Below are 13,534 nucleotides of genomic sequence, written 5' to 3' on the forward strand. Positions count from 1 at the left end.
AAGCCACCACCTTCCTTTCGGTACAAATTCGTCCATTTCTCTGTTTATAAACCCTAACCCCAAACACCTAACTCAGAGCTCCGCACTCTGCTCATCACCTCAAATTTTCTTCCAATCAGGTCTGCGATTAATAGCTACTGAAATTGTGTTTTCGTATTGCTTGTGCTCATCTGCAGCACATTTAGACGCTTGTTTTTTGCGTTTCTCTGATTAAATTCTTGGTTCTCGATTTTTAGGTTTTAGAAGTCGGAGATTTTACAAGGTCCCGAAACGATGTCGGACGATGAAAGGGAGGAGAAGGAGTTGGATCTCAGCTCTCCTGAAGTAGTCACCAAATACAAGAGTGCCGCTGAGATTGTTAACAGTAATTTTCTCGTTTTTTCTCTCGTCTATAACAGTAGCAAATACATACATATTACACTTTTGAATTTTATATGCTTTTATGGCTGACTATATTGATTACATTTGGGAAATTTTTGCAGAGGCTCTGCAGTTGGTAATATCCGAATGCAAACCGAAAGCTAAGATTGTGGACCTTTGTGAGAAAGGGGATTCATACATCAGAGAGTAAGTATCCCATGAATTAATTTTTTCTCGTTGCATTGAAAATTTGTTTATTTTAATTAGAATTCATTACTTAGTATGGAGTGTTGATTTGTCCCCTTAATGCGATGATTTATGGGTCGTGTTGTTTTTATGTTTATTTAGGCAAACTGGTAATATGTACAAAAATGTAAAGAAGAAGATTGAACGAGGTGTTGCCTTTCCAACTTGCATTTCTGTGAACAACACTGTATGCCATTTCTCCCCGCTTGCCAGTGACGAGACAGTGTTGGAAGAAGGAGATATTCTGAAGATGTAAGTTTTGTCTCATATGAACTGCATTTGTTTTTATTACTTCTGCTGTTTTTGAAAGATAGCTAAATGTTATATGAACTGAATATAAGCTTGTAATTAGGAACATATTGATGGTTTTTTGTTCTCCTGCAGTGATTTGGGGTGTCATATTGACGGGTTCATTGCCATAGTTGCACATACTCATGCTCTTCAAGCAGGGCCTGTTACAGGAAAGGCAGCTGACGTTATTGCAGCTGCTAATACTGCTGCTGAAGTTGCCTTAAGGCTTGTAAGGCCAGGAAAAAAGGTAATTTTGTTTGCTAATTATTATACTTTTTTTAATGTTTCAAAAAGGAGCCTCCTTGCATTTCTTAGCATAACTCAAGACTTCTCGCATATTCTTCTATTTTCATGTTATACTTTGAATCTACATTTGCTTTTCTGTTTGATTTTTAAACTTGGAATACGTGTTTTATGCACATTGCATCCCCTGATGATGAGATGTTAGTATAAGCTATGGACTTACATCCAAATGAAGCTTTTTGTCATAGTTACACTGAAGGGGAAATGTACATTATTGAATTGAGGGTGAATCTTGGTACAGTGGTGGAGTTGTTCCATTGAAACAGAAGAATGCCCTTTCGTCGACCTGGGAAGTCCACCTGAGACTGTTTTAAATTGCTCTCGTTCTTTCTCATATCTTTTTACCACTCTTGTTCTCCGTGTTGGAAGGCCACATGTTTTCGATGTTGATGTCAAGCTGTTCTGATGCTGATGTCTGCTAGTATAATCTGCACTCACTGTTCCAACCCATGTTGGAATAAATAATTGCACAATGATATAATATGTCATTCTATCAAACATCAAGTTTTAAGGGCAACTTTGCCGAGGAAATCTATGATTTATTGGTTTCCTCTTTTTCCCTGTTGCCTATATTATGCTTGGCTGTGGATGGGCTGATGTGGGTGTACACTTATTTTGTTCATCCTAATGTCCTCTCTGGGCTGACATTGTTGCAATCCCCTAGAATATACTATTCTTGTTGGACTTGCGTGTCTTGAGCTAGCTGGGAGTTGTTTTATTTTCTTTTCATGGATTAGATGTTTTTGTATAACTAGTCTTTCTGCTGTGTTATTATTTATTATATAGGAACAATCAACAAGGTCTAGTTCATACTTTTTTTGTGTGGGATGTCTCTTCAATTAACATGATCTCTCTAGATGATGATAAGCAATCACTGGCTATGGATTGAATCCAATTAAGCTTTTTGTCATAGTTACACTGATGGATGATTGTGTTTCTTTCATTCCTTTTGTTCTTTTGAACCTTTCCATCTCTCTTCATTCAATGAATGACCATGGATTTTCATGTGCTTTCTTGTCAGCTCATTGGAAGTAAGATACATATGGAAGCCCTTTTAGTCATTTTTACTCAAATGTTGTAATTTGCTCTCCATCAGTTGGTTACTTTTCCCTTGTTACTGCATCAGTAAAAGACATTGGTTTATCTTTAAACTATTTATTGTGTTCCATACTTCTATATGATGAAACTTGTCAAAAGCTATGGACCAACATCCAAATGAGGCTTTTTGTCATAGTTACTCTGATAGGATAGTGAAATTATAGGGGTTGTTTTTAAGTGTGTTCATTATGTTTTTTATTACTTTTCTGTGAACTCTTCTGTGTTTCTTGTAATGTGGTTGTCTTCTAGTATGCAACTTTGCCGAGGTGATCGATATCCTATTTGGTTTTCCTCCTTTCCTTGTTGCGTAGATGAACTGGCTGCATTTGGTGCCTAGGGCAGATGTATTTGTTGTCTGCAATCATCATTCAAATTAGCCAACATCAAGTGCTTTGCTCTCTTACTTGTGCATTGTCATAAGAAAGAAAAAAGAGAGGCCTAATTGAGTAATCTTTAGTTGTAGGCAACTTTGCCGAGGTAATTGGTACCTTATTGATTTCCTCTTTTTCCCTGTTGCCTAGACTAACTGGCTACGTTTGGTGCCTAGTACAGATTTATTTGTTGTTTGTGCGATCATCATTCAAATTAGCCTACATAATTGATGGAGATCTTTGTATGTAACAATGCATAATGCTTGCTTTGTGCTATATATGAAAATAGATTGGAACATGTGCACATGAATTCTATTCTTGTACTGAAATTTTCTTCTGTATTTATTTCATATTTCATTTCTTTTTCTGGCTGCAGAATAAAGATGTAACAGAGGCGATCCAAAAGGTTGCTGCAGCTTATGACTGCAAAATCGTTGAAGGTGTTCTTAGCCATCAGTTGAAGCAGTTTGTGATAGATGGGAACAAGGTCATATTAAGCGCATCCAATCCAGATACAAGAGTTGATGAGGCAGAATTTGAGGAGAACGAAGTTTATTCAATTGATATTGTCACAAGCACAGGTGAAGGAAAGGTAATGAAGAAGTCACGATCAGCCAGCCCAACCACCATTGTTATGCTACGTTATCTGATTTTCCATCAACGCATTTTATGTCAATTTGCAGCCTAAGCTGTTGGATGAGAAGCAGACGACTGTCTATAAGAGAGCTGTTGACAAGAACTATCACTTGAAGATGAAAGCTTCTAGGTTTATTTTCAGTGAAATAAGGGAGAAGTTTCCCATCATGCCATTCACTGCTAGGTTTGTTAAAATAATGTTATTTTCTACATTATTTGTCACTGGTTCTTCAGTTTCTTTTGTTTCTCGTAAAAAAACTGTACTGTCTTGTCATCAGAGCTTTGGAAGAGAAAAGGGCTAGGCTGGGTTTACTTGAATGCGTCAACCACGAGCTTCTGCAGCCATATCCTGTTCTTCACGAGAAACCTGGTAACAATCTTCCTACTGGGACTGGCTTTTGGGAAATTTCAATTCTTCTGTGACCCTGATTCGAAATCCATTTATTGGTTGTTTTGCAGGTGATTTGGTTGCCCATATCAAGTTCACTGTCTTGCTGATGCCAAATGGATCAGATCGGATTACATCTCATCCCTTACAGGAGCTGCAGCCCACTAAACAAATAGATGATCCTGAAATCAAAGCCTGGTTGGCTTTGGGGACAAAGACCAAGAAGAAAGGTGGCGGCAAAAAGAAAAAGGGTAAGCAGAGAAAATTTTGAGCAAATAATAAGTCTATTGTTTGTGGATTTAACAATGTTATGAAGAACTTTTAGGTTTAATTGTTGGGAGAAGGAATCCTGATGTATTTGCACATTGTAGGTAAGAAGAGTGACAAGGCTGAGGAGTCTACAGAAGCCGAACCAATGGATGCGACAACAAATGGTGCTGAGTCTCAAGCATGAGCCCTTGTTTCTTGTTAGCGATCAGATTTCAATTTTGGTTCTTTTCTCTCCCCCCATTGTATCTGGTTGGATATTAATTTAATATAGTGTTCAGACTTTGATTCCAGCTGGGTTTTCTCGACTTTTCAAATTCCAGTTTTGCTGTTTAATTGTGTATCTCATCGAATTTTGTTGTCGATTAACATTATATTTTAATTTATATAAAAACCTAACATAGACAATTGAGTTGAGGCTGTCAATATATCAACCAAAATTTCGAACCGAATTGTTTTTATGAATCTTGGTTATGCACGATGGAAGTTTAAAGAAATTGGGTTTTACGACCTCTTTCTTTTTTTCTTTCAATATTTCGTCGAAATGCTAATGAGATCGGCAAAAGAAAACATGTGGGTTTGTTTTATTTTATTTTTTGGTTTGGTATTGCCGTGGATGGAGATGAAGATCGAATTCGGATCCAAGGATGACACAGTTGAGCTAACCCAATTTTGCGGATTAGGGTTGAAGCAACACAAGTAGGTTTTGTATTCTCGCTCTGTCAACGACAGAAAGGAGAGTAGATTATAATTTTTAAATTCTGAATATGATTCATAAAATATCAAAATGTGATTGAAGTGACATTTTTACAACATTGTGCATAAGAATATAGACAGATATCACCTTTACGCTGCTCAAGATTTGATAAACTTAGCATCAGCAGTGTTCATGAATCCAATGGCTGAGTGAAATCCGACTGCTAAGATCCTACGGCTCGTATGGCGCTCATCTAAGCTGAATAATCACCTCAAGCACGCAGAGCGTAAGGAAGCAAAGCGCGTGATGGCGGTGCGTTCCCTTACACAATCAAGAACTCCGAAATACTATTGGTCAGTTTGCGTGGGAACACATCATCACGCCACGTGTACCTAACGGCCTTAAAAACGCGAAGCATCTGGATTTGTTTAGATCCCTCGGATTCCTTTATAAGCCCGCAATTTCAATCTCCTCCCTCTCTCTCTCTGTCTCTCAGCTGCGTCTAAAACGTACACAGCTTTCGTACGGAAAAACCAGGAAAAAGCAAACATCCTTAACAAATCTTGAAAAAATCTGAGTGTAAATTTCGTATTCGAATATGGGGAACCGGTTAGTGTTGTGGATCTTCTTGTCGGCGTTGCTCTTCTTCTTAACCATGGAAGCAACAACCATAGACCCTTACAAGGTATTGTTCTCATTGCTCTTCCTTCATTCCTTTCCTCTAATTTTTCCTCTTATTCCAGTTCAATGTGAATGAATTGAATGTAAATAGAGCGGTTTTGATTTTGAATGTGGAGTTCTATGATCGAATCACGTTCTAAAGATTCTTTTTTCGTTTCATATGCTTGGTTTTGAGATTGAAAAGAAAAGAAAATTTGACAAAATTGATAATTAAATAGAGCGGTTTTGATTTTGAATGTGGAGTTCTATGATCGAATCACGTTCTAAAGATTCTTTTTTCGTTTCATATGCTTGGTTTTGAGATTGAAAAGAAAAGAAAATTTGACAAAATTGATAATTAAAAAGGTTCAAATTTTAGCGTATTATGCTGCTGTGGCCGTTATCAGAATGCAATCAACTCTTGAGATAAACAAAAGGAACTGAATTTAACGACTTTTTTTAAAAGAAAGAACCGATAAATCATTAGTTCTATACTTATTTACTCATTTATTAGAAATGGTTTCAAATTCTTATCAGGTCCTTGGAGTCGAGCGGAATGCAAGCCAACGTGAAATTCAGAAAGCTTTCCACAAGTATGTTCCAATAACCATTTATAATATTTTTGTGCCCTCTAAATGCAATTACTTGGCTAGGATTTTGTAGATGAATTTATGCAAAGCGAAATCATAATGTGCTTTATTTTGTGCTGATCACTGCAAATGAATTTTTTTCTTCTTCCTGGTGATGGTCATTATCTAGGCATTGGAAGTATTGACACTTATGAGACCTCTAAGCTCATTTATGATATGTATACATCAATTAGGATGGTCATAGTCTGTGCAATGTGTTGTTTTTGGCTTGGTTCGCTTTGAGGCTGGCGCAAGTGCCAAACTATAAGTTTTCTCAGGCCTAAATCTGTCACTATGGTCCCTTAACATTCAGTGCACCTTGGTGGGGGGTGTTGGGCAATGACAGTTGGTGCTTGTGCAACTGTGTTGAGCTGTTGTTGTAGGATGATAGTTTAAATATCTCGAATATGTGTGTCTTTACAACATTGTAGTTGCCAGAATAAGCAGTTCATTGTTTTCTTTTGTCATATTTGTTACTATGAGACTAATGTATGTTTCATGATACATTAAATAAAAAAGTTGGTGTTCGTTGACCAATATTTAAGTCACAGTTTCTTTATTTTCTCTAAAAAGGAGTAGTAATGTTTCTTCTTTTGCTTTAGGATAATTTTGCTTTACTTTATTGATCCATATTACCTAGAAGGTTGTAAGGTCCTGTTCTGGGATATATAATTGGCTCGCTAAAAGTTTCTCATTGTGTGTGTGTTTGTGTTGTGCTTGTGCATTGTAATGCAAACGCTTATAACACAACAAAGAAATACAGAAAGATACATGTAACATGCATTTGTATTCAGACATGTTGTGTCACAAGCTTTTTACCTTACTCCTCAAGCTCATTTGAATAATTCCCTGTAGGCTTTCTCTTCAATATCACCCAGACAAGAATAAGAACAAGGGAGCTCAAGCAAAGTTTTCTGAGATAAACAATGGTATAACGTCTGACTTCTCTTCAGTCTATGCTTCCTTTCCTTTTTTCTTTATGGTTGGATTTTTTTCAATTCCTATATACCTATCCTGCTGTAGTGGCCACATCCTCATAAGTTTGTACTTAATGTCAATTTGTTTCTTTTTGTTCGTTAGCATATGAGATTTTATCAGATGAAGAGAAGAGGAAAAATTATGACACGTATGGAGATGAGAAGGGCAGTCCTGGATTTGGAGCTGGTTCTCCTGGAGATCATGGTGGATATACTTACTTCACAAATGGTGGACCAGGAAAAAACCAGTTTACCTACGGACCAAGTGACTGGCAGAGCATGGGTGGGCAGGGAGGTTCCAAGTCATTCTCCTTTTCTTTTGGAGGTCCCAGTGGTCCAAGTTCATTTGGTTTTGGTATGGACGACATTTTCTCAAACCTTTTTGGGGGTAAACCTGGAGGTGGGGGTCAGTTTGGTGGTTTCAGTGGTTCAACTGGGTCTCGACCAGGGTCTCAACCTGGGTCTAGGGGTTCCCCAGTGAGCATTAGTGCCATCAGTTCACAGGTGTATAAGAAAGAAATAGTTGACCAAGGGATGACTTGGCTCTTGTTATCTTACACACCGTCATTGAAGGGGCATCAACATGTTGAATCTGTCATAAAGGAAGTTGCCAGTTCACTGCAGGGAGCTTTAAAGGTATGTGCAGTTCTTTTTCGGTCCCTACTCCCTACCGTCTGATCTGCCATTGATCGCCGCATATGCTTATTCTCTCCTTTTCTTTTGTCAGATTGGAAGCATAAACTGTGAGACAGAACCATTTCTCTGTAAGGACCTTGGCATATATCCCCGCAGAATGCCCAGGGTATTTGTTTATTCTTACAAAGTGAGTGAAAGGGGTTCTTTGGTTGAGTATGATGGTGATTGGGCTGCAAAACCTTTAAAAATGTTTTGCCAAGATCATCTTCCAAGGTTTTCAAAACGGGTTGACTTGAAACATTTTGAGTCTTCCACTGTCACCGTCCATAAATTGCCTAGTGTTGTGCTTCTTTCCACCAAGAAAGATACACCTGTTATCTGGCGTGTCCTCAGCGGATTGCATCACAATCACTTCCTTTTCTATAATGCAGAGGTATGTGGTGATTATTTGTTGAATTAATTTACTTAATTTTCCTTTTCCGAGTCTTGTCAATCTAAGATGAATCTAGTGTCTTTGGCTATGGAATTGCTTTAACTGACTTCTTGAAGGAATCAGAAGCCTTTACACTCTAACAATTTCCTGACATCCATCCTAAAAATTTGTTAGAAAGAATGAGGCAATGTATATGCTTAACAGAAGGGTAGGGTGCAATGATGATCCCTATACTTCCATGACAAAATGAATCATATGCTTTTGCTTTTCAGGGAAAATGTGCTTTGGTGGTTTGCATTCACCTTAATTTTTTTTTTCCTCAATTATTAAAATGACAACTTATTAAAAAAATTATTTTACAATGACCATGCAGCTCCATGATGTTTCTGATCCAACAGTGAAGAAGCTAGGAGTTGATGCACTTCCAGCTATAGTTGGTTGGCTTTCAAACGGGGAGAAGCATGTCCTAAAAGCAGGCATTACCATCAAAGATATGAAGTCGGCAATTAATGAGCTTAGTGCTTTACTTGAAGGTTTTGAGAAAAAGAACAAGAAGGCATCTTCAAGTCAGGCCAAGAAGTCGCCAACTGGGGAGAAGCAAATACCCCTACTGACAGAGTCTAATTTTGATGCTCTTTGTGGTGAGAAAACTCCAGTTTGCATCATTGGTGCATTCAGGTCTTCCAAAGAAAGAAAGAAGTTGGAATCAATTTTGAACACGGTGAGTATACTTTCTCTTGTATTGAGGCACTACTATCCAAAACATCTGTTTCTTCACATGAAAATGATGAACTTTGTCTAAAAAATTGAATGTCATGCCAGTTTGAACTTTGTCTGACTAGCAGCCTCAACCCACGTGACCTGCTAAATTTATAAACCAGAAGTATTGGTTAAGGATTCAAATGTAGTCCCTAAACTATCTGCTTGACTGGCTATTGTTACCCAAATCACCTGACCATGATCCNNNNTTTTATGGAAATTACTTTTTTTTTCTTTAGTAATTTGCTTCATGATGTTTGCTTTCAGCTCTCTCAGAAATCACTATCAAGGCAACAGAATTCAGCCGATGGAAGGGATTCCATTTCCTACACTCTGTTGGATGCCTCCAAGAAGGCATCATTCTTAAATGCATTTGACAAAGCAGGATTTAAATCGTTAGATAAGGTCTTGGTTGCCTATAAACCTCGGAGGCGGACGTTCGCAGCGTTTGAGGGTGAAATGACCACAGAAGAAGTAGAGAGGTTCATTGGCTCAGTTCTTAATGGGGACATACGTTTTACCAAGACTCGGCAGAAACCCGTCCTGAAATGAGAGCTATGGTGACAAAGCTTGGGCCAGGTAGTTTCTCGCTTATTTGTACATAGCTTCACTATTTAAGTATAGAAAACATAACACAAATTTAGACTAGAACTAAGGAGGATCTGTCGAGGAGCATCCGTCGTCATCTCGGAAAAGTGGGCTTGAACCCTACATAAGTGGTTCTTTTTGTAATGCCATAGTAGAAGTCTGTCTCATACATTTGGTTGTATGACCCGTGTAATTTATTTGTTCTTTTTCTCGGTGTAAAATTGATGACCAAAATATATATGAAAATGAGAAGCTGATGAAGTTTGAAATTCAAGTTCTCGTTTTATCAAATACTGATTCGCTTCTTGCTGATTTTCATTTATTTGCGACCTGCAGCGTAGTGATTGATGGATTCCCTGTTCTCTTATGAGCTTTCTTTGCTCCTTTATTTGGATTTCTTCTCATTCTTTTCTTTCAAGCACTAGTTAATCAAATCCTATCTCACTACCGTGACTTATTCTCATTCTCTATCCTCCCACAACTTGGGCTTAGCTAAAAAATGTTTAGTCTAAGCAGATAGAAATTATTATTGTTATTCAAATCACTTATTCATTGATATAAAAAGAAGAAGAAGAAGAAGAAGACGACATTATATTATTATTAAAATCAAAATCAAGATGCTATTCCATCGAACTTCTACATCATTGAATGATTAAATTTAGGTAATGATTTCAACTTTTGATATCAAACTGATGTGACAACACGTTATATATTTATATCAAATGAGTAGTTACCACACAAAGATTGATGACTCTAGTATTATTAATTAAGAAAAATGCACTGTGCACGTATGGTCATTGACCAAACTTCCACCAATTTTCTTTTCTCTAGGACCACACAAACAAAAACCAGCCAGTTATCTCATGCATAATTAACCCAATTTACCAAAACCAGCCAGTTAATCATTGCTATATGGGGATTTCCTTTTGTATGTATGCCCACAAGATTAAGATTCGACAGATGCAATGGATACATAGTGCATTTCTGTTATTAACGAACATTTTGTACATAACCCCTCGCTGAAACTCAGTCATTTTTGTATCGTTGGAGGACCCAACTCCAATGACTTCGGGAGTGATAATAGGATTCTTCACCATACTATTGGGTTGCCTGATTTTAGCCACGAGCTTAGGTGCTTTCAGAACGTCACTTGCTATCAGGTAAATAGTGTAAACTTTGGAAATGTATACAATGACATGTGGACATTGAATGCTGGCACATACAAACTTTAAAAGAAAAAAAATGAAGACAAAAACTATTTTAAGTTTATCGGTAGAAATGATCGGAAAAGATTTGAACTTGAGACCATTTAGTTTTTCGCTTACATAATGCATAAGAATTTTTAATTTCAATGTTTGCTTTTGTAAGTGAATCTTATCTTTCTTTCTTTATTTTATTTTATTTTATTTTTTGCTTTTCAAAGTTTATTAATTTTGGTATTTGTTTATCAGGCTGTGATAAATAATTTAGAAGATGGCAGTGAGTTGATCGATACGGAAATTTCAATAGCCTTGAAAGAAAGCAAGCCTGTTTACATAAGCATAAGTTGTAACTCGCCTGGAATTCCTCACCCTACTTTTAGACCTGAGCCTGTTCCAATTTCATTTCCTCCCAGGTAAACTTTGGCCTCTCCGATTTACCTCTGAACTGATATATTGAAGTGTTTTATATAAAGCTTGTGACTTGTAAGTAAAAAAGATTCAATTATTGGTTGCTATGTCACACAGATTCAGTAATCAAATGGCCTTAGAGGCATCTGTTGGAGCGGCAGCAGACTTGTTGGACAAGGCAGTGAAAACAGTTATGGTGGGTGGGCCCTAAACTCCGAGTTGCACAAGCAGCTGATGCTTTTGCTGAGCTAGCTGATGCTAGTGGTTATCCTCTGGCTGTCCAGAGCACCACCCTCATTTCACTGGGACATACTGGGGGTTCTGTGAGCACCGCCTTCTGTTCTGAGATTGTGGAGTCTGCAGATGCCTACTTGTTTGCCGGATCGGTTTTCAATGACTACAGCTCTGTTGGGTACTCAGCCCTTTTGAAGAAAGAGAAGGCGGTCATTGTGCAACCGGATCGTGTGACCATCGGAAATGGCCCTGCATTTGGTTGTGTTGTAATGAAGGATTTTCTGAAAGCTCTATCAAAGAGGCTTAAATGGAACAAGACTGCTTATGAGAACTAACACAGGATATTTGTGCCTCATGGGCAGCTTCTGAAATGTGCTCCTACAGAGCCTTTGAGGGTTAATGTTCTGTTCCAACACGTCCAAAAGATGTTGTCAAGTCAAACAGGTGTGATTGCTGACACGGGACTCATGGTTTAACTGCCAGAAACTGAAATTGCCACCAGGTTGCAGGTAAGCCATGGACAAAATTTGATCTTAATTTGATGCTTGTTTTTATGATTTTAATTGAGCAATATGATAATGGATTTGCAGGTATGAATTCCAGAACTACTACAAAAAAGCAAAAAGACGACGGTAAATCACCGTCGTGTATTCGGTTTTTCAATGGTCGTGGAATCCACCGTCATCTTTTCCCTCATAAACCACGACGCTAAATCACCGTCGTTGTTAAAATATACAACGTCATCAACAAATACAAAACGACGTCTTTGTACTGCAAAAAGATCTAAAAAAGCTGTCGGGGATGAGAATAGACGACCAACTCTCTAAACAAACCGTCGTAAAAAAGGAAAAATATGACACATATTAACAGAACAAGGCCGCAAGATAGACATACAACGACGAAAATTAAAATAAGACGCCGTTAAATATCATTTTCACGACAATAAAAAATATGACGTCTTTAAATACATTAGAAGACGACGTTATTGATTCCTACTACGTCGCCTATATAAAAACAGCCGTCGTAAAATAAATTTTCCACTTCGATTTTTCTATAAAAGATGACGTGGAAATAGTTGTCAGTGTCATTATTTACGACGTATGTATTTATAGAGTAGACGTTGAAAAACGAAACAACGTCGGTTACAAATATATGGGAGTCGTATTACAAAATTTATACGTCCTATTTTCAGAAACAAACAACGACGATAAATATTAGACGTTGTTAAATAAAACAACGTCGAAAACAAATAAAAACAGACGTGTTTAGTCTGCTAAAGTTTTAAAAAATAGTCGAGGATGAGAATAGACGACCAACTCAAACAAATCACCGTCGTTAAAAAGGAAAAATATGACACATATTGAAAGAACAAGGCCGCAAGATAGACATACAACGACGAAAACTAAAACACTACGCCGTTAAATATAATTTTCACGACAAGAAAAAATATGACATCTTTAAATACATGAGAAGACGACGTTATTGAAATCTACTACGCCTCTTATTTAAAAATAACCGTCGTGAAATAAATTTTCCACTTCGATTTTTCTAAAAAAGATGACGTGTAAATAGTTGTCAGTGTCATTATATACGACGTATGTATTTATGTAGTTGACGTTGAAATGCGAAACAACGTCGGTGGCATTTATATAGTGGACGTTGTATTTATATGTATTCATTACTCACGACGCACTTATTAATGTAGACGACGTTGAACTTCTAAACAACGTCATTATTTACGACGCACGTATTAAACAACGTCGGTTCCAAATTAATGTTCAGATAATTTATCTCGTTTTTTAGACGTCGGTATTATGGGATTGGAGTCGTGTTATTTTGAATTACATGGCGGTTCTTAATCCTTCCCCGACGTGATATCCTGGATAATTGCTCCACAATAGCGTCGTGGTTCTTCATTGTTACGTTGCTTTAAGACGCCGGTAAATATGCTGAATAAATGGTTAACCATAACGTCGTGTTTTATTTGAACAGACGTCGTTTTTTATGCAGAATATAATGATGTAATCTGGATCCAGTATTTTTTGCACCGATTGTTTTGTGGCCAAAACCTGTATAATGAAAGTGAAGAAATGACATTACAATATATTACAAAATTAATGTCATACACCGCCAATTACATAAGCATCATTCAATCCATATATCTTCACACCCACCTCGAATATTTTGACCACCTAACTCACCAACCAGTTCATCAAATGTGTCAACATTTGGCATCCCTCTAGTAAATGGCTCACACTCAATTATCACATCACCTAAGACTTCATCACCAATAACATCATTATATTCTCTATTAGGCATTGATAACACTACCGACCAACCACGATGCATCG

General features: G+C 37.4%; 2 protein-coding genes and 1 pseudogene across 3 annotated transcripts; all 3 read left to right on the forward strand.

Moving 5' to 3' along the window:
- The first annotated feature begins 6 nt into the window (after window positions 1-6).
- On the forward strand, window positions 7-4,372 carry LOC117613507 (ERBB-3 BINDING PROTEIN 1). Its single transcript, XM_034342112.1, has 10 exons — window positions 7-119; window positions 237-364; window positions 483-567; window positions 709-858; window positions 991-1,144; window positions 3,046-3,261; window positions 3,353-3,489; window positions 3,584-3,675; window positions 3,765-3,944; window positions 4,065-4,372. Exons 2-10 carry the CDS (start codon window positions 274-276, stop codon window positions 4,145-4,147), a joined length of 1,188 nt encoding a protein of 395 aa, XP_034198003.1. The 5' UTR covers window positions 7-119; window positions 237-273; the 3' UTR covers window positions 4,148-4,372.
- Window positions 4,373-5,108: 736 nt separating this feature from the next.
- Window positions 5,109-9,613, forward strand: LOC117613508 (dnaJ protein ERDJ3A-like). 2 transcript variants are annotated; one of them, XM_034342114.1, is made up of 7 exons: window positions 5,109-5,342; window positions 5,855-5,910; window positions 6,802-6,875; window positions 7,027-7,559; window positions 7,651-7,992; window positions 8,366-8,713; window positions 9,019-9,613. In XM_034342114.1, the coding sequence occupies exons 1-7, from the start codon at window positions 5,256-5,258 to the stop codon at window positions 9,301-9,303; spliced, it is 1,725 nt and encodes a 574-aa protein (XP_034198005.1). In that variant the 5' UTR covers window positions 5,109-5,255; the 3' UTR covers window positions 9,304-9,613. The 2 variants fall into 2 exon arrangements, with proteins under 2 accessions (XP_034198005.1, XP_034198006.1); XM_034342115.1 differs by having other exon boundaries at window positions 7,651-7,746.
- Window positions 9,614-10,251: 638 nt separating this feature from the next.
- LOC117613506 lies at window positions 10,252-11,696 on the forward strand (annotated as a pseudogene).
- The last annotated feature ends 1,838 nt before the right edge of the window (window positions 11,697-13,534 follow it).

Source organism: Prunus dulcis, unplaced genomic scaffold, assembly GCF_902201215.1.
Source record: "Prunus dulcis unplaced genomic scaffold, ALMONDv2, whole genome shotgun sequence".
Classification (NCBI taxonomy): domain Eukaryota; kingdom Viridiplantae; phylum Streptophyta; class Magnoliopsida; order Rosales; family Rosaceae; genus Prunus; species Prunus dulcis.

Excerpts from the sequence above, each read along its gene's own strand:
- LOC117613508 (XM_034342114.1), top strand. The coding sequence starts at position 5,256 with ATGGGGAACCGGTTAGTGTTGTGGATCTTCTTGTCGGCGTTGCTCTTC. Across the intron at positions 5,911-6,801 it reads ATTCAGAAAGCTTTCCACAA|GCTTTCTCTTCAATATCACC; the intron begins GTATGTTCCAAT and ends AATTCCCTGTAG. Across the intron at positions 7,993-8,365 it reads TCCTTTTCTATAATGCAGAG|CTCCATGATGTTTCTGATCC; the intron begins GTATGTGGTGAT and ends ATGACCATGCAG.
- LOC117613507 (XM_034342112.1), top strand. The coding sequence starts at position 274 with ATGTCGGACGATGAAAGGGAGGAGAAGGAGTTGGATCTCAGCTCTCCT. Across the intron at positions 568-708 it reads GGGGATTCATACATCAGAGA|GCAAACTGGTAATATGTACA; the intron begins GTAAGTATCCCA and ends ATGTTTATTTAG. Across the intron at positions 3,490-3,583 it reads ATCATGCCATTCACTGCTAG|AGCTTTGGAAGAGAAAAGGG; the intron begins GTTTGTTAAAAT and ends TCTTGTCATCAG.